Below are 25140 nucleotides of genomic sequence, written 5' to 3'. Positions count from 1 at the left end.
AAGTCACAAAACCATAGTTAATTGTCAAATACGTGAGCATTATTTTTTCCTTCAAGCAACATAACTGCTACAGAAATGGACGGTCTCTGGGCTGAGACACAGAGCACCAGCTTCTGCTGATGGAAAATCTCTTCCAGGCAGGAACCAACCAAGCCTGACATGAATTTTTAATCCCCTTTTGTTGTTGAACAAACAGCCACCTGAACATCAATCCCCATACTGCTGCTGGCTGGACATCTAAAATAGGAAAGAGCAGGACAGGAACGGCAGGCCGGATCCATCGAGCCCTTTATGAGCAGGGGGAATAGGACTGAACTGGATGACACAGGCTTTTTAGGCGTGTTTCTGCTGTGACTTCACAGGCAGATGCATGCTGCAGAGGCACAACGAAATACCATGCTGCTGTGCGTTACAATACATTATTGTACGTACAGATGCTCTCATCCAGAGCGACTTACACAGGATACGGTTTTACACGTGTACAGCTGGAAATTTATTGAGGCAATTGTGGATGAAGTACCTTGCCCAAGGGTACAACAGCGGTAACCCAGCCGGGAAACGGACCGTCAAACATTTCGGTCGCAAGCCTTACTCCTTACCACTATGCCACACTGCTGCACATTTCTACAGCACTGATGTCATACTGTAGTGATGTCATAATGCTGTCACAATGTTAGCGATGCAAGGGTGTTGCCTGGTTCCCTCTCCTTCTCCTCTGCAAGCAGTGGACTATCTCTGGGTTGAGGGCCTGACTCTGGACTCAGTCATTTCACCTCCTCTCTCTCACCCTTCTGCTTACAGGGGAGGGCAGGGCCGTACACAGTGCCGAACACTGTAGTGTATGAGTATGTGCTGGAGAGGGGAATAGTCGGTAGGAAAAAAGAATTTCAAAGGGGTATTTTGGAGGGAAATGTACAGCAGTCATGTCTTCTTTTTAAGTGGACCATCAATTGGCTCAGTACCCAAATCATATACCATTTCCCCTGTTTTTTTACTTACTGTCACTGCTTGAACATTGTTATACAACATACAACATAGTTATTTCTGTGATTTTATGCATACAATGACCTAGTCAGTCTCCTTCCCTGGCTACACTGGAGATAACAGAAAGTACCTAGAAAGTACCCAGAAAGCTGTGGGTTGGGACCCTAGTACAGTGTTGCTGTTGTACCTCTGAGCAAGACTCTTAAAGTAAATTATTTAAGTAAAATAAAAAGATTACATGTACGAGACAATTGCAGGGCATCTGCTAAGTAAAACAACCCAACGTTATCAGAGCAGAAACTGTAATGTGCACAAACAGCACGGCTGACCCCAGTGTCCCAGCTGAAGAGAGAAAGAGCAGCCAGCCTCCCTAAAACTGAAGAGAGGGCACATCACAGCTGTTATTCTCTCAGTACTTGTTCCTAGCTGCGTTTTTATGTCAGTTTCTACATTTTATCCTCCTTTCCTCCTCCTAAAATATGCATTATCATACAGTCTTCTAAATGTAGCCTTCCTCTCCAAAGTCCTTGAGTTAAATCCTGTCCTTTCAATGCAGGGCAGTTTTCTGCTATATGACAATGCAGTTGTCTCATCACCCGTGAGCAATTAACCTGCTCAAGTCCTCCCCCTAGTGGTACCAGCAAAAAATATGACTCAGCAGAATTTAATTTATTAGAAATTCAATTCGAAATTAATCTCCAAAATTCCAGCATTACTGCCCCTGTAATGGTTTCTCCTTCACAGGTAAAGCAGTTTCAGGTCTCCAGTCCCCTCTCACCCACCTTCTCTTTACATGGCACTGTGGCATTATGACTGTCTGCTATGGCAAACTACCAGAGAGGGTTGACCACACTCTCAGGTCCACAGCCACACAATGCTCAAATGCACAAAGCGTGCTCACCTGTTACAAATAATCCAGTGCTACAGCATTCCAGTATAGCAGTCCAGTTACATGTGCGCTTGTTTGCAAACTCCTCGTTATCATTAATTTACACAAATTTACACAAATGTTTCTGAGCTCCAGACTGGGGTGCATGTCCAGAGAGCTGTTCCATCTGTCAAAAATTTTTTTTTTTCTTTTCAATATTTATTTGATGTGTATTCACCTAAAAACAAGCAGGCAGTAACCAGCTTTAAGAGGATGCCATTTATGAAGACATTAAATATTTCCTTCACAAAGACCCAAAAATTCATCCCTGTAGTTCAATTGGCCCACAGTGTTATCAGTTTGGCAAATGGCTTCCTGCTGAGATGGAGGGGTGGTATTTAAATGGACAGAAAGCCATTCAGTATGCCTTTTGAATGGGCAATGCAGATTTTTCTACGGATGTTCCTGAAATACGGTGAAGTTTATTTTGCTTATTTTCATTCTGAAAATAAATAACATAAAATATTTTGTCTTCATTTTAATGAGCCAGACTCCTTCCATTTTTGTCTGGATGGATAAACGTTTTGTGCGGCAAAACATAACTTCTAGTATTTCTTTACAATGCTTTCTCTTAAAAGAAATTATCATACATTTTTTAATGTATTTTATATCATACAATCTATTATGATAGATTTTTTTTTAAACTTTAGGCATTTTTTTGGCCTGTGACAAGCACTAAGTGAAATGTGTTTACCTGGATCCCAAGACACCAGATATCAGTTACAATGACCACACCAAATACCACACCACCATAACATAACCATTATAGCTACTTTTCTGTGTTAAATACCCAAACAGGAGAGCCTATTACTGTAAAGTTGAATCCAGTTGAATGTGGCATTAGATAATCCAGGCTCATTATATAATGTTTAAGTGGTGGATGAAGGTAATCTTAATCCCATAGAAAAGAAAGAAATAGGCTTACAGATGTTGAATGCAGTGAAAAAAAGCCCTGCACTAGCAGGGTCACACGACCCACTCTCTGAGTCAGGAAGGAGAGCTGGGCAGCCCGATCAACAGTCATTAACTCCACCCACACCCACTGAGAACCTACTTGTTTTGTGCTCCTCCAGAGGTCAACCAAGGACAGCTGAAAGAAATAGGGCCGTCAAATGGAGCAGAGTAAACGAGCACCTGTTAGCTTGGCACAGCTTCATTAACCTGTGCTTGGCAAGAGTTTTCAGCTCATAAGAAATATCACAAAAGGAGACAGAGGATGATACAGCACTTAAACTACTGACACCAATTAGAAGTGAAACCTGTGTCCCTCTTCACTTTGGCCACTCTTTATGTAAATTACATAACTTATGAGCAAGGCAAGGAGATGCAGCACTGGTGTGGAGTGCATATCATTTGCTCATTCATGAAATCACTTCCTCTCAAGAAGGCCTAAGATTATTAACTTGGGGATGTTTCACATCACTTGGTCATAGAAAATGGAATCTTCCATACGCTAAACTTTCAAACGGAATCAGAAATGGATTGTTCTGGGACTGAGCAAAGATCCCTACACAACACATGGCACAAAGGACTTCATGGCCCTTGGAAGACAGTGAAAATCTAGCATATGCTTTAAAATGAAGTGCATTTGATTTCAGGATAGCTGTGCACTGTTACCTCACCAGGGACAGTAGACATGGACTGATCTATTGTGGGGAATTTTCAGGCCAGGGGACCCATTCATCACATTTACTTCAATACCTTTTGTTTCCCAAAAGAGGGTGATTCTGTCCCTCAGAGCTGCCCTGTTTCTGACGGGTGAGGCTGCTTCTCAGAGTTGGTTTTGGATCCTGTTTCCAGAGCATGACCCTGGCATTGGGCAGCTAATGGTATTCCAACTATTGCTATTATGTTTTCTGTTGTGGACTGTGTTGACCACACTCTTCACAGTGAGAGCCCTTAGGGACAGAGCACCATGGTAACACTTGTGAAACCTTTAGTAGTTCATGACCTTTGGCAAAAACCAATGTTATGTACTTGTTTATTGTGCACACGTTCTTCACCACCAGGGGAAACATGGTATGGAAATACAAGGATATGAACACAGAAAAGGACAGGCAGGAGTTAACAACAGGTTAACATTTCCTAGGATCATCTTTTTAAATAGTTGTTAGAGACTAATGAATGGTTTACCTGTGTATTGTCCTCTTTGGGTAAGTGGGAGTTTCTTCCTTTCCTCTCTGGAAGATGGTAGCTGGGGACGGTAGCCTTTTCTTCTGTCTTTTAGAAGATCAGTGTCCTCGCAGGTAGATGACCAGGTGCTGGACAACCTGATGAAAAAATTTCAGCTCTGGTCCACTTGCCCTCTTGGTATACCTTCCCCACCATTTTCACCCTCGTGGAACCATCAATTGTCCCCTAACTTTGGCATCATCCACTGCACATTACGAAAATTGTCACATTGGGATGCAGTAGATGTGGTTCCACAGTGCACCAGGAGAGGGGATGCTGAAACAGAGGGTAGGCTCATCACCCTGACATCATCTTAGCGCCTCAATGGTGCCTGATGACTTGCACAGAGCCAGGAACAGTGTAATGAGGGAACTCCAAGAGATGAGATCCATCCTACCCCTGCAGATCAAAGCCAATGGTGTTCTGCCACTTAAAGACTCCTGGCCCTTGTTGGCCAATGACACAGAATGGAATCAAACCTGGATCTGAGGTTAGACCAAGCCTGCACTCAGAACCAATGCTTTAGCTGACTGAGCAACTATGGAGTCATAAAAATTTTCTCTGGAATGAACAACAATGGAGACAACAGCAAGTTCACAAATCGCCTCTCAAATATCTCTTTTTGCACCTTACTTCATTGTCACTCTCCCAATATGAACAACAGTGAGCTCCTTTTGTAACATTTCCTGGCCTTGTTACAAGTACCTGCCAGATGTGTTGAGTATGTATGCCTTTCAGGTGCATATGCTCAGGGGCATATGCAAGGGAATGACAATTAATCAAACCAGTCTGCGACACGCCACCTCCAGCCATTCCAAAATGAAGCAAACTTCCACAAATCAGAATAAAAATGCTACCAACACATCGCCAAGCTAAGTGAATAAATAGGAGATGGGACATAGTGCCTTCGTTTGGCTGAGACACAGAGATGACAGAGGTCACATCCGGGCCCATCTTAACCACAACTGAGGAAACCATGGTCTCAGAAAAGAGGAAGAGGTATCAACGCCGAATATTCAAATGATCTTTTATTGAGGGATAAAGTATAGGCAAAAGCGGTGCTTGTTAGGAGCAGCGCCATATCACTCAAAGCAACAAACAGCAGAATGAGATGTACTGACACAGCTTTCTTTTTCATCGTTCTGCTGCTTGTCTATGTCTGTACTGCACTCCACAGCCAGCGTTTGTTGGATGTTCAAGGTTGCTCACGACATTATTTTTGAGCAGCTGTTTCTCTTCCAAGTATTTTTTGTACAATGTAATCTCGTCTGTAAAGGCCACAAAACTCTGAGCACCTGAAAGCTAAACAGCAGCATGCTGTATTGTATTTGTATGTTGGCACTGAGCTTTCTCTCCTGTGAGTTAGGCTTATCTGAGATCCAGTCGGTGTCTCACCTGTTTCGGCCTGTTGAAAAACACTCCACCTCCTGACAGGAGCTACACTTCAGCATAGCCACACTACACAAGGAGGCAAGAAGCTTTCATTTTTATTATAATCTTAGGACTCACACACAATGAGCTCACAGAGCACTGACACCAACTTCCACATTCCACACTCTCTCTCTCTCACACACACACACACACACACACACACACACACACACACACACACACACACACACAAGCATATACACTCACTATATCACACAGCATCTGAGACAACCTCCCTCCTCCCCAGAGTACAACCTGTCAGTCACTTTAACTCCTCTTCATCCTGTTCAAGGTGCAAAAATGACACTGTAATTATGTTACAATCAGGTTTTTTATTAACCTTACCACACCACACATATCTTCTCAAGGCTTCTTCTTCCTCCTGTAATCAAATCGGTGGCAGAGAAATAATCAGTACTTTTTCAGTAAAAGAGTAAAAGCGTATTTCTTCACTTACTGTCAGCCATGTGGAAGCATCTGGGGATTGGAGCAATGTACACATGAATGACAGCCCAGAAGTAACAAGTTAAGAGAGGGAAGGGAGGTAGGGATCCAGTTGATTAATGATAAGAGGCAGGGCTCAGAGGGAAGCCAAACGAGGCTTAGAGAAACATGAAGTCACACTGAGACAGACAAAGTGAAAGATTAAATCAAGCTTTGCTGATAAGACCTTTCACCGAACTGCAATGCTCAGCAGACACAAAAGGGGCTGCTGTGATTTGTTCGTTGGCTCTCCCCTCATCGATGCAGACAGTGTGGGCCTCTTAAGTTACCTGTGAACAGCGCCTCTGAACTGATGCTCTTCAAGTTGGCGCCCTTACCGGGAGGACTATGAGGCCCCGATCAAAAGCCTGACACAGTGGTGGAGACTCTGTGGCTGGACTGTTGGGCACAACCTCCTCTCAGGCTAGTGCTGTTTGAATACATTACTGCCACCTGGTGGACACAGTTAGTATGGCAACTATAGAAATACTAAGCCGAGCAGAGAGAATCAACATGTCACTCTTGGAGTCCAGACATTCGCAAATGCGTTTCATCAAAGTTCCTGTGTCCCTCTCTCTGAAACAAAGTCAGGCTCCCTCCCCAAAGCACAGCAGCAAATTCTGCAAAAAACAGATGACAAACTGGGACAGTCTATTCCTAGAACTTAACCCTGGGGCACCTTTGAGGACATAAAAACGACATCCTTACCTCCAGCTCTGGGGGCTAAACAGAAAGCACATTTTAATTCTACTCCATTGTCCCCACTCAGTGTCGTAATGTGTTACAAAGTGGGGAAAAAACCACATTAAATTTCAGGGACGAACATAAACACTCCACAAATTACTCTTGACACCCACAAGAGAACCTTGAACAGAAAATAAAACATAAACATGTGACGTGTCTGGACTGTATTAACCCGGAGTATGAGCGCTGCAGCCTGCCTTCCTGACGGAAGAAGTACTGTACAATCAATAGCACTGACAGGCATCACATTTTTACTATCTCCTTGGCTCGGCCTGATCTCCAGTTGTAGCACCTAATCTAATTGGAGCTGGCACAAATTCCCCGCTGCGCCGGGGCGAATGGCAGGCAGAAGGATGTGTGTGGGGGGAAATCAATTGCTGCGTGGCGTAAATCACCTCTGTCCTCTCCTTTATCGTTGCCAATCATCTCCCTGAACCTCCACGGCAGCGGAGGGGTGGTTACACGGCCTGAAAGAGGTGGCTGGAGGGAGGACGTTTCACACGAACAGGAAATGGGAAATGCACAAACACTTACATGTGCCTATGTTTATGATCACATGACATGGGAATAAGGCTTCAGTTTTTACATACTGTCACCAGCGGAGAAAAAGACTGAGCAGGTGCACACAAACTTTTTACTGAAGATCATTTCAGATCTAAGGGTGCTCATTTGGTCATTAAAAGGTGCACTGTTTCTGACATTTCTGAGAAACAGCCACATGATTAAATTATTTCTAATACAAAGGGTTTCCTTAGACCCTGTCTTCCATCACCTAAACTGGAAAGACAGATTTTTTCCACATTTCACATTTACCTTAGAAAAAGGTCACCTTCCTGCTGTTCATGGACAGCCATTTTGCATTGCAAGAACAATTTTTCCCCTTGGATAACCTTTTATTCAGATTTATAATCTATAAACATATAATCTATTGAATTACATACTGCCTACTAGCATATACAGTATATATTATTTCTGAGAATTTCAGGAAAGTAAAAGAAATCCCATTTTTACTTGCTTTCAAACTACAATGGCCAATTCACTATAGGTCAACATAAACTTATATTAAAGAACGAATGTTTGAAAAATTATAATACAGCAGTGAAAGAACAGACAGAGGGGAAACACTGTCACCAAGGCTTCACCATGCTATTTTTTAAAGCCTCCATTTTGTATGGACAAGAGTAATCTGCAGTCTGTAAGACTCCACATACTGTGTACCCAGTGTTAATTACTTGAATATGAATTATTCACCGGCTCTAATGACATTATGAAATATAAATGTCCGGGGCCAATATGACTTTTCAGCTGAGAGCCTCTGTGGTCCCTGGGGTTGGGGGATCCAATAGACATTGCGCTCTGAGGCTGAGGAGGGACATGGATACACTGAGAATTAACCCGCACTGTCATTTCGCTCAGACACAACCGATAAACTCCGATCTGCACTTCCTCTGACCTGCTGCAGAGCTTGCCACTTGGCCACGTAACCACTCCCAACAGATGTCCTAGAATACCCTTCACGACTCCAGGGAGAGAATCCTGTCTCTGTGTACGTCCCTGGACCCCTTCCACGACAGCTGGATAATTTAACACAGTGAACCTGTGTGCATACCTACGCCTGTACCTAACCCTCTGTAAACTCTTATACCAACAACATTTCCTCCAGATGCCGGACCAGGGAGACAGTTCTACAAAATCTGTAATGATAAACATTCTTCTAAAATTGGAATTTTTTTCACGATAGTTATCATGATAAAAACATATGTGCACTCCACTTATGAGAGGTCTTCAGATATTGAATACAATATATTCATTATTTGGCTACAAAGTCCTCCGTATTTTTATGCAGACTCGTAGGAACGCATAGTTTTTAAGAAGGGAGGATCTTTCTTATTACTATTTTGGCAGCAAGAGCCCAGGCAACTCTCTTCAAACGTTTTACGCGTTGGATGGTTTGGTAATGAGCGTGAGACAAGTCACACACTGCATTCACCCAATTTCACTGTAGAGAAATGAGCTATTTTTTCCATCTCAAACTCACTAAAATACGCAAGCAGCTATATTGAAGAAAAAAACTGTGTCCCCGTGGTCCCTCCACACCTGCCTCCTACCTGAAAGCAAACTAGTCGCTACTGCTCCCGTTTTAAACTGTAGGTATCGTTCATGTCAAATTTCACTCACCGTGGCTAATAATTAGTATTTAATTAGAATTTCGCCGACTTTCACCGGGGGTAGGGTGCTCGCAAATGTTAACGGACCCCGATTTTCATCTCCACCCCTATACGGACTGCGAAGACACATACAAAGGTTTCTTAATAACGTGTTCGCCATCTGGTGGACAGATGACGATTTTATTAGAGAACGTTATTTTGCACGGTTTGAAGTAAGGATTTTTTTAACATCTCAGATTAAATAATGAACCGTGTCAAATAAAGTTTATCACTTTATCTAAATACTGTGCAACTGCCTTTTTTAGGTATAATAGAGATATTAGCTCTATTATAGATAAGCTTTGTCACCTGTTGTGTTTGTGTTTGTTATCTATCACCCTTTATTACTTTGTGTAGCTTGATGGCTGTGAACACGCGTGTACTGAATGCGCTCGAGCTGAGCGGTTTCAATTTGCATCTCATTAAAACTGCAGTCGTATACTGAACATTACTTTCAGATTAAAACGAACACTTGTTCCGTTATTTTACCCACCTTTCCGTATCCTTGCTTTAAACCTTACACAGTATTTTTTTTTTTTTTTTTAAATGTCCCATTCCTTGTCTCTTAGGTAAACACAAATTAGTTACTATTTAACTTGCGTGGACATAAACTTGCAGCATGCGGCTAAGGTCAATATTTTTTGTACTGCGGTAAATCTTTGTATCTGACAAGCTGACCTGGCAAGCAGCAGAATTCCTCAGGTACTCCTAAACCCAGAGTCCAGGTTCGGATGAAAGCCTTAAACTTATTCTGACACGTACACACACGTGGACACATTGATACTCGCACGCGCGAACACGCACAGGTATACAGAAGTGCAACGCTGCTGCGGTTGACACAGTGTAAACAACGGGCTGTACTTTGGAGTGGCTCATTGACGGGATCATTCTTCCCCTCTGGTGCAGGGCTGACAGGATGTCTGAGCAGGGCGGGATGGCAGGAGTCTTCCTAACCCTGATCTTCTGGGTCTTGGCGGTGGACCTGCCCACCAGCTGTGGAGGTACGTCCCGTTGGCTCATTCGTTCGACAGGAGGATTCATTTCAGACTGTGCCTCTCTCTCTCTCGCTGTTCGTCTCTAAAGCTCGAGGATGGATGGGGGGAAATTGCGACAAAGAAAGTCAGCAGCCAGGCCACAGTTCCACAAGGGAAATGCTCCCACAATGTTACAGCATTTAGAAAAACATTTTATGCTAACAACCATTACATTACATTATTGGCATTTAGCAGACGTTCTTATCCAGAGGGACTTACATAGGTTACAGTTTTTTTACATGTTACCTAGTTTATACAGCTCGATATTTACTGAGGCAATTCTGGGTTAAATACATTGCTCAAGGGTACAACAGTAGTGCCGTAGCAGGAAATTGAACCATCAACCATCCGGTTACGTGTCCTGCTCCTTATCACTATTCTACACTGCCACCCACCAGCATTAAGTGTCAGTGCATAGTAGTATGGGGGTCTGATGCAACCTGCCCCCCCCCCTTCCCTCCCAGCAGACTCGGTGTTCCTGCCAGGTACCTCTGCTGACACTGTCCTAAAGAGACAGAGGCGCTTCAACAGCGGCATGTTTGAGGAGGTGCGGTGGGGCAACCTGGAGAGAGAGTGCTTAGAGGAGAGGTGCGACCTGGAGGAGGCCAGGGAAGTGTTTGAGAACATGGAGAAGACGGTGAGCATGGGCTCTGTTGTCGCAGGCGCCGTCCTGGGGGCGAGGAGGGGCCCAAACAGGCCACCGTCAGGGTCTGGGTGATCACAGGATGTGTTTGCTTTCTTTCTCTCTCTCTCTCTCCCTCTCTCTCTGTCTCCCTCTCTCTCTCTCTGTCTCTCTCTCTCTCTCTCTGTCTCCCCCTCACACAAACACACACGCATACACACACACACACATACACACATACACACACACACACGCATACACACACACGCATACACACACACACACACGCATACACACACACACAGACACACACACACACACGCACATGCACACACATACACACACACACACACACACACACACACACACACACACACACACACACAGACACAGACACACAGACACACACATATACATACATATACATACATATACATACACACACACTGTTACATTCAGGGTGTCCTCAACAGGTGGTTTGGTAGCTTGCTGGCTGATTGAGCCCAGCACAGGGAAAAATGGAACACAATCCTCTGTGGTTCACACAAAAAAAAATGTGTACATTGCAGGGCCATGCTGTGCAATAATGCGCTGTTTTGACTGTTCTCTTTCAGATGGAGTTTTGGGTGGGTTACATAGGTAAGCACTTGCTTACTGATTGACAGCAAAATTGTTGGCAAAAATTGCAGCCATAATTCAAAGATGCTTGTGGCTCTCAGACACTGAGCAGCTTATCATCCCTCTGATGATGTGAGCTACATGGTATGTTCAGTGACTTACCCTTCGTGTGCTTGGGAATGTTGGGTGTTTGTGACAGATGTGTCCTGGTGCGCCCGTGACAGCTGGCTCGAGTGTTGAGCGTTTCTGACAGATGGATCATGCCGCACTTTGCCTTTCAGATGGGAACCAGTGCCACTCTGCCCCTTGCCAGAACGGCGGCCAGTGCAAAGACAAGATTCAGGCCTACACATGCGTGTGTCCGAGGGGCTTCACGGGCAGCAACTGTGAGATAGGTGGGCCTTTGGTGTTCTGCTGGTGACAGAGCAGAGAGAGGGCACCGATAAAGTGGAAATCTCCATAAAGGGTTACTGTATATTCCGTTGGCTTGTCACCAGTAGATTTGAGTCAGAAGGTAATCGGGGTTGTGAGTTCCCAGAGCTTGAGGCTGTTGATGTCATTTGTCCCGCAGAGACAGTGAGGGAGTGCAGTGTGGACAATGGAGACTGCATGCACTTCTGCACGATGGACCAGGAGAGTGGGGCGGTGTGCAGCTGCGCGCCTGGGTACAGGCTGGCCCTGGACGGCCTGGCCTGCGAGCCTGAAGGTGCTGCTACACTCACCGACCGACTGCCGGCTCCCGTGATTCCTCCTTTTACGCTGCATTAGCAGCTTTCACGGCCATGGCTTTTTCCACTATAGAGGGATGCTCGGATACACGCATTTCTGTTGCAACTTTTTACATACCGTTTCCTCAAGACACTACAAGTGTTTATGTACCGGAGCTCTGCCTTCTGTTTTGAGTACCACTTTTTGGTTTGGTCTGCCTTAGGATAGCCCCTTTTCTAAGAAATTGAAAGGACAAAATTTTAGCCATCTGGAGCAAAAGAGGAGTCAACAGGCAGACAGAAAAGGGAGGAAAGGGCAGTCTGACTACCTGCTGTTTGACATTGTATGCTTGTGTGTCTGTCCCATCTGTTTGTTGTTAGGAGAGTTCGCCTGTGGCACACTAGGGAAGACTGTGATCGCAGCTATGACCCACCGGACTCTACTATATGAGGACACTTTCCCTTCCCTCAACATCACTGCGGGGCCCCTCAATGTCACAGTGAACGCAACCACCCCTCCTCTCACCAACACCTCGACCCTTCAGCCGAATGCAACCAGCCCTCCTCCCACAAAGGCCCAGACCCTTCGGCCTTCCCGCCGAAAGCTTCCCTACTGGGTCTTCGCCCCAACTATGCCTGCTCCCGCTGAAGCCCAGACCCTTCGGCCCTCCCACCAAAAGCTTCCCCACTGGGTGTTTGCCCCAACCACGCCTACTACTACCAAGGCCCCAACCCCTCGGCCCTCCCGCCAAATGTTTCCCCAATGGCTCTTTGCCCCAACCACACCTACAACTACCAAGGCCCCAACCCTTCAGCCCTCCCGCCAAAAGTTTCCCCAGTGGGCCTTCGCCCCAACCAAGTCCGCCATTGAGACAGAGGAGGTTTATCTCAAGCGTATCGTTGGGGGCAACGACGTGATACAAGGGGAAATCCCCTGGCAGGTAGGTGACAAAGGTTCCCTGTGTGGCCTGCATGTGTGTGTGTGCGCGTATTTGTGGAGTTAGTGAGGATGCTCCTCGAGCACATTTACACGTGCCACCATTTACCGTATGGGAAATCTCTGCGCCTCTCCACCAGGCAGCTCTGATTGATAAGGAGAGGCATCAAGTCTTCTGCGGGGGATCCATCCTGAACGACCGCTGGATCATCACGGCTGCCCACTGCCTGGTGGAGGGCAGGGAGGGGACCTTCTTCATTAGAGTGGGTAAGACACACCCCTTCACTGTCTTTCTCATAGTTACTTCCCTTCCACGCTGGTTACTCTATCCCTTGGTCAAAACATTGGACATCGCGGTACATAGTAATGCGTCAACATGTGGCTATATCCCACCTGGTATTTAGTGCGATAATAGAGCACTTGTAGGCCCTGCAACGGATCTTTGTCTTCCACTCCAGAGTGTGGAAAATCATATAATCATTGTTGGTAATAAGCAGGTGTTTCGGCACAAAATAGCGAGCCAGCTGTCTGGTTACATACTGGAGCTGCAGCATTCTTCATGCACCACTGTTCTCTGCTGTGCATGATGTCATCTAAACTGAGCTGAAGAGTTTGCACCACTTGCCACACACAGGGGAGCACAACATCCACTGGAAAGAGCAGGCGGAGCAGGACCACAAGGTCGCCGAGCAGCACCGTTTCCCCAGCTACAACCCCCGGAAAAACCAGTACGACCACGACGTTGCCCTGCTGAAGCTCCAGACCCCCGTCCGCTTCACGGAGTTCGTCCGGCCCATCTGCCTGGGGCCCCCCGACTTCACCGAGTCCCTGCTGCAGGAGGGCGCCATGGCGACGGTGAGCGGATGGGGGAGGGTGCGCTTCCAGGGCGCCGAGTCGTCCATACTGCAGAGCGTGAGGTTGCCCTTTGTGGACCGCACGGAGTGCAAGGACAGCAGCACTGACCGCATCTCCCACAACATGTTTTGCGCGGGCTACACCGACATACAGAAGGACGCCTGCCAGGGGGACAGCGGCGGGCCACACGCCAGCCGCTACCACGGCACCTGGTTCTTGACTGGCATCGTCAGCTGGGGCGAGGAGTGCGCCAAGGAGGGCAAATATGGCGTCTACACGCGCGTGTCCCGGTACTACACCTGGATCTCCAACGTCATAGGGATTAATAAACGTGGACATGTGGATGATCCTGACACCATTTCGCCTGACCTTTGACCCTTAGTGTCCTTGTAGGCCATGTAGCATGAACCCATTTTTGTCATGTTTGGCTGTTTTAACACAATTGGACATTAAAACATTTTTTGACACGTGGATATATTCTGTACTAAGCACTGTTTTAACATATTCAGGGACTATTGACAGAACGGCAGTTTAGAGAACATGCTGGCTGAATACTAAAAGGAATGAGATTGTTCAGTCAAAAGGGAGGATTTGTACAGAATTAGTCTGATCATGCAACTTGACATAAGGTTATTCTAGGATTACATCTTCACGGTAAAGAGCAGGTGAGTACAACTGCTTACATCCACAAAACAAGATCACACAAGTTTCAAAGGATTTAGGGCATAAACTACAGTCCATTTGCAGCTTTTTTCCCTTTGTTCTTTGCACCTGTGGTTACTCAGGATTTACCTCTGCTGTCTGTATTAGTGCTGTTTGTCCAAATCTGCCTGTTTGAATAAAGCACAACAAGGTCACGGCAGCACCAGGTGAGGTGGGTCCAAACGTGTTTCCCCTTGTTTTACTGAAGGATTCAATGTGCTACGGCATGTCCATGGCTTATAGCTAGAGTCAACAGCCTCCACTACCTCTGAAACAATACTGTCTGTCAGACACTTCTGCCTCTAAAATTGCACTGCTTCTGAATCTTCTCTTCCTCGGGGACTCGTCTGCCTCTGAAATAGTACTGCCTCTAAGTACTGCACTGTACTGTATGTATACTACTGCCTCAACTAGAATACCAGAATTTGCTGCCTTTATCTGAGCATGAAACTGTACACATTTTGGAGAGACACCTTTGCCCCCCCCCCCCCCCCCCCTTCTCTAAACTGCACCTCATAACTTTAGAAGTGTGGAGTGCACATGATTCTAGTATCAACTGAGAGAACACACTTGTGGGATTATGAAGTAATTAAATTTGATTAAGGGTTGCACTCCAAGGTACTGTAAAATATTAGTATTTCATATGCCCCCCCCCCCCCCCCCCCCGGACCATGGGCCAAAAGCTGCAATTACAATTAAAAAGACAGAAGAAAACATTCCAATGCTTTAAAGCGTTACAATGCATACCATTGCCATCTGCTGGCAAGAAGTAGCAGTGAAACAGGGAGGCGAAACCGACTAATCTAATGCTCTAATCATAGCATTTGAATACAGGCCTGGTGGTTTTGGGTCTATTAACTGCCCTTGTGAGACCAAGCAAGTCAACTGAACAACTGCTGTTATGTCATTTCAGTTGAAATGACACGTTCTGAGAGGCACAACAGTACAAATGAGGAGTATTTCAGCAAGGAGCCGAACCAGTTTCATAAAAGAGCCAAATGTGCAAACTGCCGAAAACGTAATGAACGCAAATAACTATAAAGAGGACTTGTTCGATAAAGTGTGTAACACAAGCCACGTGCCAATCAAACAGAAAACAGAAGGAACATTTTTTTTTTTTTTTTTGAAAGCACTCGTCCCATGAGGACCAACTCAGCCTTCATTACTTTATAGTCTGATTTCAGTGGTGAAATATCAGTCAGGCCATATTTTTGACATAAATGTAATAAGATGTAATTCATTCATTTCTCACTTGAACAGAAGTTCTACTAGTATTCTACCATCGCTAGCAGAATTTATACTCAAGGTTAAATCAAAGTGGCTTGAACAAAAAACAACAAAAACAAAAAAAAACAAACAAATCACCAACAAATATTTGAGTATGGAAGATGTACAGTAGACCTGCTCCATTCATTCTTAACAGGAACAAACACACTGAGACACCTATGATGGGATACCTGCTGCAGACATTGTGAAGGACTATAATTTTCCCCATAACTACGGTCATTTATAAACATAGTTTAGCATTTGGTTCACGTCTGTCATTGAAAATAAAGCAGGGTTGTAATGATACTATGAATCACCAAATCAAGCAAATACTTTTTTTTCCATACAAAGTTTTTAATTTGATTCTTATATACAATAAAGAGGCTGTACAAGAATTAAAACTCACTGATTACAATGACATTTGTACAACAGTAGACACAGCCTAAAAACTGCCCAGAAGTCAATACTCAGATGCCATGCATATTCTCCAGTCAGACATTTAGAACGTAATATTCAGCGCCTGTCACAACGGACAGCAGTTTTAAGCTTTTTTTTCCTGCATATTTTATCGCCAGTTAAGTGCAAAACCTGCAGCCAATTAAATGTACGGAAAAGAAACAAATGAACAAACTACATTGCAGCGGAACAGGATTTTCTCGACGGTATATAAATATAATTGCACAAGGCCACACTGCCGCCTCGTGCTGAGGGGGAACAACTTTATACCAAATAAATAAATTAATAACATAAAAAATGTGTACGCTCTGGAGCGGCTCCTGCTGCTCTAAAGTCTGATTTCCATTTCAAACGCTGCGATATCAAAGGCGGCCCTCCAACCGAGGCTTGATTTGACGTTGCACATTCATATAAGTTCGCAATCAATAATTAATTAGGCGTTCGACGCCGTGGGTGCATTTCATGTTTCCTGTATTATTCGGTTTAATGGGAACCAGAAGGTTAAGTGCAGCAATATGTATCTCCGTTTCCCTCTGACGCAGTAGGAACGAACTAGCCGCACGGCCTTCGCGTTTTTGCTGCTGCAGAGTATTCGCCATCGTGGAAAAAAAAAACATTACAGCGCACGGCAAAGATAGTGACAGAACAGTATGTGCACCCATCCACTCTAACCGGTATGTGATGAACACTTCCAATTTAACTGAGTTTGCAATTTGATCGCTAATTTTCAAATGTGTTAATTTGACGGTTACATTTGCTGTGATATTCATGTATGGGGCAATTTTTGAAGCTCCATTTTTACATTATATCTGTCCATTGGGAGCCTGTGTGTATTCTTATAGGAGTCTGTCCCAGGCCCGGCGTCAGGATAAAATACAGCGGGGTGCAGCTGCAATCGACGAAGGAGTACAAGGTCATACTTAAAAAAAAAAAAAAAAAACAATAAATACTATGTGGACATGGGGATATAAGCAGAAAACTGGGGGTGCACTGAGGTCCATCTGGGGGTGCAATGCACCCCTAAATACCCCCATAGCACCGGGCCTGGTATGTACAGTTGTTTCTTGTGTAAGCGAGGTAGCGCAGCGCAAAGAAAAAAAAAAAAAAAAAAAAAAAAAACTTTTTCACCAGAAAATACATCTGTCATCCATGCATAACCATGTTCTCATTAAGCTTAAAAATATAAATGTTCTCTGTTTATTTGCTTAATTGTTGCTTTACCTTTTTGTTTCTTTTTAATTAATTAATGTGCCTTTGAAAGTAAGTATGTAATTTTGTGAGGTTGGGAACGAGATGCCAGCTCATGTCACTGTTCACAGTATTGCTGAGAAAACACCAACCGTGTCAAAAGGAGTTCACAAAAGATCCCCAAAAGTCCAACCAAAGCATCTATGGCACGGCATTTTTGGCAGGTAAACCCTCAGCGACAGTAAGAGGAGAATATCCTCTGGAGGGAAATGACGGAGGAAGGCGTGGTAAAAGAATGAAAGAAAAAAAAGAAATACTGAGGGTTAAATTAATCTTCCAATCCACCAGGATGAACACTGAAGTTACATACAGATGAAAAGACATGTATCTCTCAAAACCTAGAATCCTCCTGTTTTAAAAAATGTCATTAGCGTAAATAAAACATTAGGATGTTTCTTGATGATAAAAGATTATTTAAAAAACATACATCCAAGCAGCCATTGTTGAGGAGCTGAAGGGTTATGGACAACTCTGTAGTAAACTACAGTCTTAAATGACTTAAAGAAAGACCACAGGTGTCCAATAAGTAATCCCAACTGGCCATAGTCTGGCAAAGATACAGTCACTACGTTTTAAGAAATCTCACATTCCTAATGTCTCTCTAATAACAGTGCTCTGGATTACCACTATTCCACAACATGCTCATTACCACACCAGCAAGGGGAGGGTCAGTCTGTCAGGACACGGGTGTCTGTGGTGACATGGATGGTTACTGTCCATTTTGCACCTGTTCCAGATACACATTGTGAAGAAATGCTGATGTGAGGGGGGTCTGAGTCATACTCCCAGGCCTTGCAGCGGATGGGTGTGGAATGTGCACCAGGCTGGTGAGACCCACTGACTCCAGTCAGGCGGATCTCATATAATGTGCCTCCTCTGGCCTCTGTCAGCAACGATCAAAAAGGACGTAAACGTCCTTTCCCCATTGAACCAGGAAACTCAGTAATATCTGGGTTAGTTAACCCCAGCTTCAGGTGAATCATTTCAATGTCGAACCAGGGCCCTTGTCCATCTCTGAAAGCCACCTGAAAAAAGTGCCTAAAGAGTCTTCACACCGGAATTTCCTTTGTGCTGTTTCCCAGGAAACCTTCCGCTAAGGAACAACAGTCAGTAAAGCATTCCCTTTCTTTAGAATGCCGAATCCCAAAGCCTCTGTTTTACCTTGATTGGCCAACTCTCCCTTCCCATGACCAATCAGGGCTCTCCAGACTTACCAGGCAATTGGTCTGCATGAGTTTAAAAGTGAGTGTCCCACACAGACTGGAGGGAGACAGTACATCACCCCTTCAGGGAGTGCTGAGCTTCCGCGCTTTTATGTTCGCTGTGCCTATATGAAAAGGAAAATAAAAGCAAATCAAATACTATAAGAGAATTAACAGAGGAGGATGTTGAATAGCAGGAAAAGGAGCAAAACTTTTATAATTTTCCATAAACCAAAAATCAGCATATATTAAAGCATCTTTCCTAGACATCCCTCAAATAATCCATCCACTTATCCGCAGCAAGAGTAACAAATCGTCCTCACCTCCGAGCCTGTTTGGGTGCCCCCTGCTGCTGTCTCCCAGAATCACCTGGAGATTACCCACCGGGATCCGGCCCTCCTGCCTTCGACTGAGATTCTTCACCAGCCTGAGAGAGACACAGGGAGAGCGAGAGCACTCTGTCCAGATCACAGTAGCTTCAGCTGCACTCACAGGTTATCATTGCAGCACTTCTAAAGACAGCAACAGTAGAGGGAGCTATTGCCTGTCTTACCACTTACCACTGCCCTTTATTGTCTTCTTGCAGCAACTGGATGATGTCACCACATTTTATGATGAGGTCATCAGGCCTTTCACAGTCAGCCAAGGCCCTGTACTTGCCTGGGACCTGGGGAAGGGACAGCACAGGGTCAGGAGAAACAGATGACCTGGGTCTTGTACCTTTTTGCAACATTACTGGAATGACTTCACTGTTATGTGCTGATTGATTGATCTCTTTGCCATTTGATTTTTGTTGACTGTCTCCTTTTCTTCACCACACCTTTACATCCTGTGACTTCTGGCCTACTTTGCCCAGAAACCGAGGTGGTGAAGAGGCAGGCCTCTCACAAGGCTTTATGGGAAGTGAAAGATAGGTGTGGCACACATTTTCCCCAGTACTTGCTCCCTTACACTACAGTGAATTATATAACACAGGGCTCTTCCACTCCTCTTTTCTGCTCTAGGAGGAGGTCTTTCGAACTCTTTTAAGAGTTTTCTCTTGGAGAAACGGAGCAATGTTCAATCCAAACGAATCCAGTGTTTTATCCTGCTGACAGTGGTTAATAAATCATCTAATGGCATCATAGCTACCCAAGACATATGTTAATTAAGACACTTCAGCTGCCATCCTTCATCAGATAGACAGCCAGGATTACCCCAGCTGACAACGCTCCAGGTGCTGTTCAGAGGAGTTGGAAGTTTAGGAGTACATCTGAACCACCTCAGTACTTCAGCTCCCATGAGCAGCTTGAAATAAACCTGTCTGATGTCTGTGACTTCACCATAGGTCGTCACTCACCAGCAGCGCAGCATCCTCCTCCTCAGTGTCTGACAGGGTTGAGAGGTCACTGGGTCCCCTCCAGACCTCCAAACCTTCACAGATATCCACTGAGTGAGAGGCGCCGGGCCAGCCTAGAAAGGGCAGGGAGAGGAACACCACAGATGTTCTATTTATGATAGAGATATTCAGCTCCAGCATTCATTCAGTCGTGTACAGATTGACACGTCTCCATATGTGTTCTGTTGTTTTTTTTTTGTATGTACTGTTATTCCTGTGACACCTTTTGAAACTCACTCTGGATAAGAGCATCCATAAAGTCACTAAGTATAAATGTAAATGTTCCAATGTATTAATCGTCCAATTGTATCCAATGTTCCCATTATCATCTGTATCGCAGAACTCAACGGCATTACATTACATTACATTACATTACATTACATTACATGCATTTAATGAGCACTTTAGTGACAACTCTGGACCCAGCCTGTGTTGATTTGGGCCAGAACTCGGAGCGCACTCACTGCGGCGGTTCTGCTGATGCTGAGGGGAGAAGACGACCGGGTCCAGAAAGACCGGACTGGTGTGACCCGACTCGGTCTCCTCGGAGCTGACAGACGCCCTCTGCAGCTTACTGTGAGGAAGGACAGCAAAGAGAGCTGAGCGGTGCAGTGAGGAGAGAGCGGCGCTCCACATGTGCACGGTGCAGACAGAGACACCAGCCAAACTACCCAGCAGTGCAGCAGAATGCAAAAGAGCTCAACACAAATTAAAACCATCGGATGCAATTCTGCCCCAGCTTCTCTGGAGAGAGTCCACGCCACGGCCTCTGTTCAGGAGAAGCGCACGTCTTTTTTTCTTTTTTCTTTTTTTTTTTTTCCTCTTTTAGCTTTATTCAGTTGCAGATTCTGACAGTGAAAAATTTGGTCTCGGTTTATCAAGATCTGAGTCAGTGGGGCAAGTTAATTCAGTTTGTATTAAGAAGGGAGGTATCGGGGTGTCCACATCAGATTCTGAAAAATGGCGCTTGTTTTCGATTGGGCACTGTTTTGGACATCGCATGTGATCTCAAAAAGCGAGCCCCACCTTCTAAGTGCTTTTGATTCGACAGCAGAAAAACATGTCCACAAAACCAAACCAAACATTTCCTTGCTTTCGCATTCCATGCACGTCGCAAAACCAATGCACAGCATTTGCAGAGATGTGTGCAAAATCTCTCCTTGGTACCATGTATGGGGTGTGGGGAGGGGACGGAGTGCGTTGGCATGGAGGTTGATTTTCGGATGACGTGTTAGGAGTGCTCCTCCGCTGGAGGGGAATCGGTGGCGGCGGGGGGGTGGGACAGGGTGCAATGACGGTCAGTATGCAAACACAGCAGCCCTCGGTCACCGAGTCACCTCCCGCGCATAGGACAGGGTGGCCGCCGGCAGCGGGGGGGGGGGGGGGGGGGTGATTGGGGGAGGAGGAGGAGGGGGGGCGTCCTGCTGAGTTTAACACTGAGTGTCACTGGTGCTTGGGGCTTCGGGCACGCAGACACAGAAACACATCAGCCGACAGGGACGCATAGGCAAGCCTGGGCAAGCAGCCCTTACGGATGCCTCTGGACAGCCGCACGCCCCTGCAGGACAGGCAACGAGACACCGGAGGTGTGGATCTTGCGCACGTCACACCTCTTCACCCTCACATGACTGCCTGTGCGAAACTCCCGCAGGACATGCTCAGACACTCGGCTCTGGCTTTCGTCACAAAGTGCCTGACTAAACTGGCGTAGCGTTGGATCTACTCGCTTGCCTGACTCACACTGTTCCCTGAGTTATTGTTCAGAACACAACTTTCAGGCTGAAAACATATCCTGAAATGTATTATGACATCACAAGAGTCTACTTTGATACACAGTTGACAGAAGAATGCCTTGGCAACTAACTACCCTCTACTTGACACTAATAGCTCCTTACAGTAAAAGAGTGATGGGCAGATTCAGAACTATGGCAGCTCCTGTTGACAGCCGATGGGGTACATGGACTATCACTGAGCAGTGTGACACTACATGCAAGACAGGCTCACCTGTCAGACAGGGGTGGGGACAGCTGGATCTGGTCTGACGCTGGGCTGTGGTGATAGGACTCTTCTGAGACACCGAGAGAGTAAAGGAAACAGTGAGAGTGAAGGAGACAGAGAGAGAGTATTAGGGTGAGAAAGTATGCATTATTGATGAAAGCAGTGGGTGGGTGCAAAACAACCAGCACTAAGCAAACCTCGGAGAAGCTTCTGCTGGTTGGTGAGGATTTTTCGGATCTCGTTGAGCCAGGCGAGCTTCACCTCCACGGATGGCGCCTGTTAAATCAAAACAGAGCGTGATGCAGAAGTGTGTGGGCCGAAAAGTACAAGTAAATATTTCAGCAGGTGTAGAAAATGCAGAGACGGCACTGCCAGAAGAGAGAAAAACCTCATGCACCTGCACCACGTACACCTCCTCTCTGCCGCTGTACCAGATCTCAAACTTCTTGACGTCTCCCTTGACATTTTCTGTGATGCCCACTGCACTCATCTGATGGGAAAAGAAAAACACACTTCACACTGTTCACATCTTGTGGTCCTGCTTTAAATGCATTGTACCCCTGAACTAACAAGCAGCAGGTCAGCTGTGCATGCAACTGTGATCTCTGCAGCATACCCACAGGTCTTAAATTTATACTTCAAAGCATTTTCCACAGAAGATTATCTGTCTTCACACATATAACACTCACACACACACACACACACACACACACACACACACACACACACACACACACGTACGCACATCCTCATGCATGCACACACACACACACACGTCTGTGCGCACACACACACACACGCACGCACACACACACACACGCACCTCCCTATATTACTGGTAGCCTCACTGAGCTGGGATGTAATCTGCGAGGGGCCTTTACCTTGAGGAAGTGTTTGAAGCTGTAGGAGGCGGTCTTGTCGCAGCCGTCTCCGTGCTCCTCCCTGCGCTTGCAGAAGAGCAGCGCCCGCTCGTGCAGGAAGAGGTGCCTCTGCATGGGCTTGAAGCGCGCCAGCTCCTTCATCCGCGTGGAGCCTTTCTTATGGCTGATCCACACGCTGAAGGAGCCCTGCATCAGCACCCGGCCCAGGTCACTCAGCGCCCCCTGCAGGCACACAGCGCAACGACAACAACATGGCGTCAATATGCCAAACATGTCACAGTACCACACAGCACAACATATCACAACACAGTACTACCCAACATGGTGTCATAAGGCAGGACACAGCACAACACATTACAACACAACACAACATATCACAACACAGTACTACCCAACATGGCATCATACAACATTACACAAAACGACATAATACAACACAACACAATACAATACAACACAACATGTCAAAGTGCCACATAACATGACGTTATACAACACGACACATTACAACACAACATGACACAATACAACACAGTACCACACAACATGGCATCGTACAACGACATATGACACAACACAGTGCCACACAACAGAATGTACTAACAACACAACATGAAAAGACATAACACAACATGACACAATGTAACATAACACAACAGGACACAATGTAACATAACACAACATGACACAATGTAACATAACACAACAGGACACAATGTAACATAACACAACAGGACACAATGTAACATAACACAACATGACACAGTACCACACAACAGGGAATAATACAATGCAACACAAAATGACATTACAGTACAACACAACATAACACAGCACAGTACAAAATGAATGAATGAATGAAGAAATGCTTCACCTCATAGCCTGTGATAGCAATCTGATGCATGGAGTCATTGACAGATTTGAGAAGGTCCAGCATGGCTGTTAGCGCCCCCTGCAGCTCGGAGGCTCCCTCACAACCTGCACTGTACTTGAGCAACTCCTGTGGGAGGAGACAGAGATTTCAGTCTGTTTTCAAGCTCCCATGCAGCAATATGCGCATGGTAAGAGGTAAAGGTAAGAGATGATCATGAAAGAGGTAAATTGAGACAAGTCATCCTGGAGATATGCTTTGGTGGCAGAAGTTATTATAATGAATTGATTATGCTTTCACGTTTATTAGCCTTGTGGGAATTGGTCCTATGCACACAGGCATACTGAAGGTACACTACATACTACATATGTTGCATTGAAAAGACAAGGCTAGTTCTCATATTCTAGACATTAAAACGCTGCTGTTAATTAATTAGTGGTAAACTGAAAAGATCACATCTTTTCCTTCAAATGGTCTCTTGTTCTTAGCATTTATTCTGTGTCACAGTTCTCAAGATTTTGCACCAAAACATGGATTTCTTGATTAACATGAACAACTGGATTGATTTACATGCATTTGGAGCATATGGCATGTACACAGTATATATCTACAATCATATTGTCCCTCGGTGACAGGCTGATCTATAATTAATACATATCAAAATGGTGCTTATTAAAATAAGGCATTTTTCTTTGCATGGCTTTATCTCTTCCTTAATTTGCTAAGGTATTAGTAACACAATGCTCAGTAAACTGCTAAGTAATCCACATAAACCTGAATAGATATTAAAGACTGTAATCTGTAATCCTTGATCCCCTTAAATCCATAAACAATGAACTCTGGCAAGGACAATCTGCCAAGTTTATGTCATTTTTTTAAACACACCGTTTATGGTCTGTGAAACAAAGAGCAGTGATCAAAGTTACTCAAAACATACTGAGGTTCATATTCTTCATATTCTTAAGACATTCCACGGGATGTTTCTCTGAAAAAAGTATCATAATTGCATTCTATAATTCTAAATTGATATACAGAATTTATTCAAGCTTGAAATGGATTTTTCCTTTTATGCTTTCCTCCCTTCTTGCACCCCTGTGTTTTTGGACATGCCTATTGCATATTAAGCTTGTTCCAATACAACAATCTTTGTATTTGTGCAGGAGCCCAGGAGATTACAATTCTATGAGACACACATGCATTCTGCAGTGACTATTTCTCATGCTATGAGTGCTACAGTGCACCACAGTACCATCTGGAGGACTAACACATTTCTGATGATGTCCTCTAAGCAGCTCACAGGCACTTGGAGATTCACAGGGTGCCAGAAAGCAGAAAGATGAGGAAACCTTGCTTGATTACCTGAGCTGACTGAGCTAATCAGAAGCTCACTGATTTTCTTGAGGTCAGTTAGAATCT

The 25140-nt window shown here is 45.1% G+C and overlaps 2 protein-coding genes across 4 annotated transcripts in view; one reads left to right on the top strand and one right to left on the bottom strand.

The window, feature by feature from the left end:
• Positions 1–9605: 9605 nt before the first annotated feature.
• Positions 9606–14529, top strand: f9a (coagulation factor IXa). 3 transcript variants are annotated; one of them, XM_036547518.1, is made up of 9 exons: positions 9606–9651; positions 9856–9950; positions 10451–10620; positions 11220–11244; positions 11505–11618; positions 11795–11929; positions 12312–12871; positions 13008–13134; positions 13502–14529. In XM_036547518.1, the coding sequence occupies exons 2-9, from the start codon at positions 9866–9868 to the stop codon at positions 14095–14097; spliced, it is 1812 nt and encodes a 603-aa protein (XP_036403411.1). In that variant the 5' UTR covers positions 9606–9651; positions 9856–9865; the 3' UTR covers positions 14098–14529. The 3 variants fall into 3 exon arrangements, with proteins under 3 accessions (XP_036403411.1, XP_036403409.1, XP_036403410.1); XM_036547516.1 differs by having other exon boundaries at positions 10448–10620; XM_036547517.1 differs by lacking the exon at positions 9606–9651 and adding an exon at positions 9654–9674 and having other exon boundaries at positions 10448–10620.
• Positions 14530–18680: 4151 nt separating this feature from the next.
• mcf2a (MCF.2 cell line derived transforming sequence a) overlaps positions 18681–25140 on the bottom strand; it is a 28339-nt gene continuing 21879 nt past the window's right edge. The window contains exons 21-30 of the mRNA XM_036548570.1: positions 23728–23853; positions 22854–23075; positions 22370–22462; positions 22170–22248; positions 21979–22042; positions 20439–20548; positions 19936–20048; positions 19157–19263; positions 18920–19023; positions 18681–18721 (exon numbers count right to left, since the gene is read on the bottom strand). Coding sequence (XP_036404463.1) covers positions 18681–18721; positions 18920–19023; positions 19157–19263; positions 19936–20048; positions 20439–20548; positions 21979–22042; positions 22170–22248; positions 22370–22462; positions 22854–23075; positions 23728–23853 — 1059 coding nt within the window. The remainder of the gene's footprint in view (positions 18722–18919; positions 19024–19156; positions 19264–19935; positions 20049–20438; positions 20549–21978; positions 22043–22169; positions 22249–22369; positions 22463–22853; positions 23076–23727; positions 23854–25140) is intronic.

This window comes from Megalops cyprinoides, chromosome 16 (genome assembly GCF_013368585.1).
Source record: "Megalops cyprinoides isolate fMegCyp1 chromosome 16, fMegCyp1.pri, whole genome shotgun sequence".
Taxonomy (NCBI): Eukaryota; Metazoa; Chordata; class Actinopteri; order Elopiformes; family Megalopidae; genus Megalops; species Megalops cyprinoides.
Note: the sequence above shows the minus strand (reverse complement) of the source record. Positions and strands in the feature narration are given on the sequence as shown.